Source organism: Stegastes partitus, unplaced genomic scaffold (genome assembly GCF_000690725.1).
Source record: "Stegastes partitus isolate 25-593 unplaced genomic scaffold, Stegastes_partitus-1.0.2 Scaffold2152, whole genome shotgun sequence".
Classification (NCBI taxonomy): Eukaryota; Metazoa; Chordata; class Actinopteri; family Pomacentridae; genus Stegastes; species Stegastes partitus.
Genome location: NW_007579883.1, coordinates 97,371 through 102,891, shown reverse-complemented (window position 1 = coordinate 102,891; position 5,521 = coordinate 97,371). Strand labels below are relative to the sequence as shown.

The following is a 5,521-nucleotide window of genomic DNA, read 5'->3' as shown; positions in this document are numbered from 1 at the left end:
GCTCAACAAGTCCCAAGTCAAGACCAACATCTCTGAGTCAAAAAACAGCAAGTCCTGAGTCCCAAATCCAGGCCAGCAAGTTTAGTGACAAGAACAGCATGTACAAAGTCAACAGCAAGCCCCGAGTCCCATATCTAGGCCAGCAAGTTCCAAGTCAAGCCCCAAGTCAAGCCCCAAGTCAAGAACAATACTTCCCAACTGACATCCAAATTCAACAACAATTTTTGTGCCCAGAAGAAGAAGTCTTGAGTCAGGTTGCAACCGACAAGTCCAAAGTCTAGTTCTGAACAAGTCATTTAAAGTGCCTTATCGAATCATTGCCACTAACAGACCTTCTGTGTAGAGCTGCAGCTGGCAGAAAGCAGATCCTCTGCGGACGCTGGCTCTTGCTCTGGCGGCTGCATTTGCTGCGACTGGTGGAGTCAACAGATCAAGAGCCTGCAGGGACACAGACATTTATCAATAATCTGCATCAAATCTATAATCAATACAGCTTTAATATCAGCACATTCACAGAGCAGAGTGTACAGAAACCAAACGGCTGAAGTGACTTTAAAATGTTTGTTATTCACAGCAGAGATGTAGGGGAGCAGCTACCAGGTACTTTATAGACTTGATAGAATACTGAAGGGAATATTTAAAATAACAGGTGAACACACACCTGAGAGGCGTCTTCTATGGCCTTGTGAAGGTTCTTTAACTTCAGGTGACACGCAGCCCTGTTTGAATACAGAGCAGGGATCTTCCTGTTGAGTCTGATGGCCAGACTGTAGGCGTTCACTGCTCCCAGGTAGTCGCCACTCGCAAAACATTTACTGCAGGAGAAAGTCCTTTTAGTGACTCCAGGGTTCAAATATAATAAATATGTATACAGGTAAACAGATCAGAGTTCTGGATTCACTCACTCTCCTTTGTCCTTCAGCCAGTCGGGGTTCCTCTGCTCCTCCGTCAGGTCCTTCAGCTCCTCCACCAGCTCCGAGTTCACGGTTCGTCTGGCTTCAGCTTGTTTGTTCAGCCACTGGTTGGTTTAAAGGAAAAATTATACACGTGTGTCTTTTGTCCTGTAACATACAAATATTACTGATCTACAGAGAAAAAACAGGTCCTTCAAGTCCTGAGTCAAGACCACCAGTTCCATGTCAAGTCCCAAGTCTCTGCCAACAACTGCCAAGTCAGGTCCCAGGTCCAGACTATCAAATGTCAAGTCAAGTCCTCAGTTAAGACACTGCAAGTTCCTTGTCAGGTTGCAAGCCAAGACCAAAAGGTTCCAAGTCAAGTCCCAATTCTCAGCGAAGCTATCAAGTTCCAAGCCAGGACCAAAAAGTCCCAAGTCAAATCTCAAGTCCTGGTTCTAGGTTCAGACTAGCACTTGTCAAGTTCCAGTCCTCAGCCAACAAGAGCCAAGTCAGGTCTTAGGTACAGATTGGCCAGTACCAAGTTAAGACCAACAGGTCCTAGGTCAAGATCCAAGTCAAATTCCAAGCTACGACCAACAAATCCCAAGTCAAATCCCAAGTCAGGTTCCAGACTAGCAAATATCAAGTGAGGACCAACAACTTCTTAGCAAAGTCTAAAGTCAAGTCCTATGTCAAGACCAACAAGTTCCTGGTCAAGTTGCAAGTCAAGACCAACAAGTTGTAAGTCAGGTCCCAGGTCAAGATTAGCAAGTCCCAAGTTAAGCCCAACAAATCCCACATCAAATCCCAAGTCAGGTTCCAGGTCTAGACTAGCAAATATCAAGCAAGGACCCATAGCAAGACCAACAAGTTATTAGTCAAGTCTCAAGTCAAAACTGCCATGTCTCAAATCAAGTCCTATGTCAAGACCAACAAGTTCCTGGTCAAGTTGCAAGTCAACAAGCCAACAAGTCGTAAGTCAGGTCCCAGGTCCAGACTAGCAAGTCCCAAGTCCCAACAAGTTTCAAGTCAAGTCCCAAGCTAAGATTAACAAGTCCCATGTCAAGTCACAGTTCTAGGCCAGCAAGTGCCAAGTCAGATCCCACATCCAGACTAGCAATTCCCAAGTAAAGACTAACAAGTCGTAGGACAAGTCCTAAGTCAAGTTCCGTGTCAAGACCAACAAGTCCCAAATTAAGTCCCAGGTTGAAACTAACAAAAATCTAGTCAATCCTCAAGTCAGGATTAAAAAGTCTCAAATCTGGGCCAACAAATCTCAAGTCAAGACTAGAATGTCTTAATTCTGGGTCTATCAGTCTCATGTTAAGTCCCAGGTCAAAACTAACAAGTCCTAATTCATGCCCCCAGTTAAGACCATCAAGTCTTTACAAGGCAAGATTTACTTGAAAATATGATGCATTTTAGGTCTGTTCTTCTTTTGGTCTCAACTGTAGAAGTGAAACACTGATATTACCCAAAGTGTGAAGTATTTGCCTGTAAATTGCTTTACATTCATTTGGATTGCTGTTTGTGTATTTAAGAATGAATTTGTGATTCATGCTCACTGCTCAGAAAGGAGCTCACCTCTTCCTCCTCCGCCACTCTGGACTCTCTGAGGGCTGTTGGGAAAACTCGTGGTGTGAAAGTGATTTGAATGTTTCCGCTGATTCTCGGAGGAGGCAGGTCGGCTTTTTTTTTGTTGCTCTTTGCTTCACTGTTGACTTTTTTTTGGTCTAAACGCAGGAATAAGTTTATTAAAATCAGCCAGTGTTGGAGCAGCAATGATCACCAGGACATCACTCACCCAGATTGACTGACGGTTTGATTTCCCGCCTCTCTTTACCGGCTCTCTGTTGGTTTGGATTTCCTCTCTGATTCAGTTTATCTTCCTCAGTTTTCTGCTGCCAGGCTTCCAGCTCTGCCGTGGTTTTCTCTCGCTCTGTGTCCTTCATCTTCTGGATGCTCTCTCTTTCCTCCTTTTCAAGCTGACACCATGTACAACACACTGTTATAAGTCCAACTAGATTTCAGAGCAGAAATTGGTGGTACGTTTGGACATTTGTTATTACAAAGTGTTACCTTCATCATTGTCTCCAGAGCATATTTTTTCTCTTTTTGCTGTTTCTCTGCTTTTTGTCTAGATTCTGAAGAAAGCTTCTCCTGGTATCTCAGCAGAGCCCTCTCTCTGATCTCCTTGTTCTTTTCTTTATCGTCTGAAACACATTTTGTTGAGTGGCTTCTTTGAGGTTAAGCTCTATAGTCTGAGCGACCACAAAACTGTCAAAATCAGATTGTATCAGAGCAGACACAACATAGATAAGGCCAGAATAAACATCAGATAATGCTGCTTTAAAGTCTATGCAGGATAAGAAAGAACTCTGCTTTTAAAAGGTGCAAAACTGCTATGCTGAAAGTCCATGTGAGCTGCTGCCTGACTTGATGTTATTTCAGAAACGATGCAAAAATGTTTGTTTGGGTGGAGGCAATTTTTGCTTTCAGTGAATACAGCTTTATATTTAATGATGCCATGAAGGCTAGGCTGTGAGGAGAAATTTCAGTCAAAGAGCAGAATCCTACATAAATATGAAATAATATGAAAATATGGTCATAAGACTCAGTATACAGAACTATAGTAGCTACATAATATGTACAATATCAGTAACTCGATACTAAACATAAAGAAGTGACTCTTACTTGTGTTTATCATCAGCTGCTGCCAGTGTTTGTTGGTCTTCTTTGGTAAACTGATGAGAGCGACTCCATTTCCAACCTTCGCTGAGCTTCTGTCTTCATCAACAGGTTCAAACAGGAAGGATTCAAACAGGTACGGAGGGAAACTCACCTGTAAAAACATGATGTACAAGTCAAGACTAACAAGTCTCAAGTCAAGTTCATGGTCAAAACATACGAGTTCCTAGCTTAAGTCCCAATTTAGGACAACAAAGTCCCCAATCAAGACGCAAGTCAGTTCCTGGGTCATGACAAGACCAGACCAACAAGTCCCTGGTCATGTCCCAAGGTAAGACCAACAACTCGCAAGTCGTGTCTCAAATCAAGACCAAAAAGTTCCATGTTTAGAATAGTTAGTCACAAGTCCTGGGTCAAGACTAACAGGTCCCAAAAATGTACAGTCATCTTGTGATTCTGGTTTTGTAGAAGGACCAAAATCTAAAAAATAATACCACATTTGTGCATTCAAATAATTTGTTGTAAATAAATTTTGTTGCCTTTGTGTAATCAACTCGGTACATTTCATTGTTTACAATGTTTACCCTGTTCAGCTGTAGGGTTTCTTTTTAGCCTTAAAAAAATATTTAAAAATATAGTCACAGATTCTCCTAATTGGGAAAGTGTTTCCGGAAAAACAAAGATGGCGGCCGTCGGCTCCCTGAATCAAGTACTAGCTAGCGAACGTAGAAGGCCGGATAGTGTGTTTCTCCGAAAGTTTTTCTCATTCAAGTTGCTTTACGAGTCTTTAAGGATTTAGAAAATACCCACGGAACAAGGTAAGAACGTTTAAATTAATTTTAAGCTTTAAGAAAAAAAATAAAATACATCGGCGGCTAGCTTACTTTTACGCAAGCAGCCAGTTAGCTTTAGCTTTGTGACCCGGATGTGCGCTTGACCCTGAACTCAGCATCCTATTTAGGGAAAAAGATCCACAAATTCTCAATTTTCCGCAAATTTAGATGACGTAAATCCATATTAGACGATTAAGTGAACCCCTAGTGCGGTGTGAAATCCACTTTTACATTTGTGAAACCTGACAAAAATGCAAAACAGAGAGATTTCACTGCTTTCTTCACAAATGAACAAGGTGCAGAAACTTCAACCACAATATGTGATCTCAGTTTATTTACACTCTCACAAAGCGAACAGAGGTTTCACAAGTCCGAAATTGTTTACCTTTTTTAACTCTCTCTGCCATAATGCAATCCAGTTTTTTTTTTTTTTTTTTACTTGTCTACATGTAATATTGTGGTCCAGATGCGAAGAAAGCATCGAAACTGCCGACTGGGAAGCTGCAGCGAGTATTATTGTTGACAAAGCGACGTACATGAAAGACGTAACTCTAGCAGACAGTAAAAACGATCACAGTCTTTTGCTGTTTGATCATTTTACCTTGAGGTATTCCTCCGTACAAACTATGTCCACATTCCTGGCTTTGGCTCCTTTTAGCGGCACGTTAATGTAAACGGTGGAGTCTGTTTGGGTCCAGGAATAATCCGACACGAGTAACGGCATGTTGGGCTCAGCTCTCCTCCGTGTCGGCCCGCTGGCTGTAGGAGCACCGGCAGCCGGTTGCTTGTCGATGTTAAATTAAATATAAATTGATAAATATCGGTGTTTTGATGTCAAAAACGTCAGCGACACACGGTCCTGGAAGGCATCATCAGCACAGCGTCATGTTGCTATGGCGACTGTAGACAGTGTGCTGCCTTCACGTGTGTCTGAAAAGTCTGAATTAGGAGTTGCAACAAAATCTGCAGTTTTCTTGATCTTTTCTAAACTCCAAAAAGGACAAATCAGTAAACTGTGGATTATTTTCACGACACTGAAACAAAATGCATCCCATAAATGCATCTTTTATTTTTTTTATCATCTGTTTGCCCTTCAAAACGTAA

At 41.9% G+C, this 5,521-nt stretch overlaps 1 protein-coding gene across 1 annotated transcript; it reads right to left on the bottom strand.

The window, feature by feature from the left end:
• Positions 1 to 332: 332 nt before the first annotated feature.
• On the bottom strand, positions 333 to 5,141 carry dnaaf4 (dynein axonemal assembly factor 4; the record flags this gene model as incomplete). The annotated part of the gene is made up of 8 exons (XM_008304171.1): positions 5,019 to 5,141; positions 3,591 to 3,738; positions 2,976 to 3,109; positions 2,701 to 2,881; positions 2,481 to 2,629; positions 906 to 1,018; positions 662 to 815; positions 333 to 438 (listed from the first exon to the last, which is right to left on the bottom strand). Coding segments are annotated over exons 1-8 (1,108 nt in total), but the record flags the coding sequence as incomplete, so codon positions are not given.
• Positions 5,142 to 5,521: the final 380 nt, after the last annotated feature.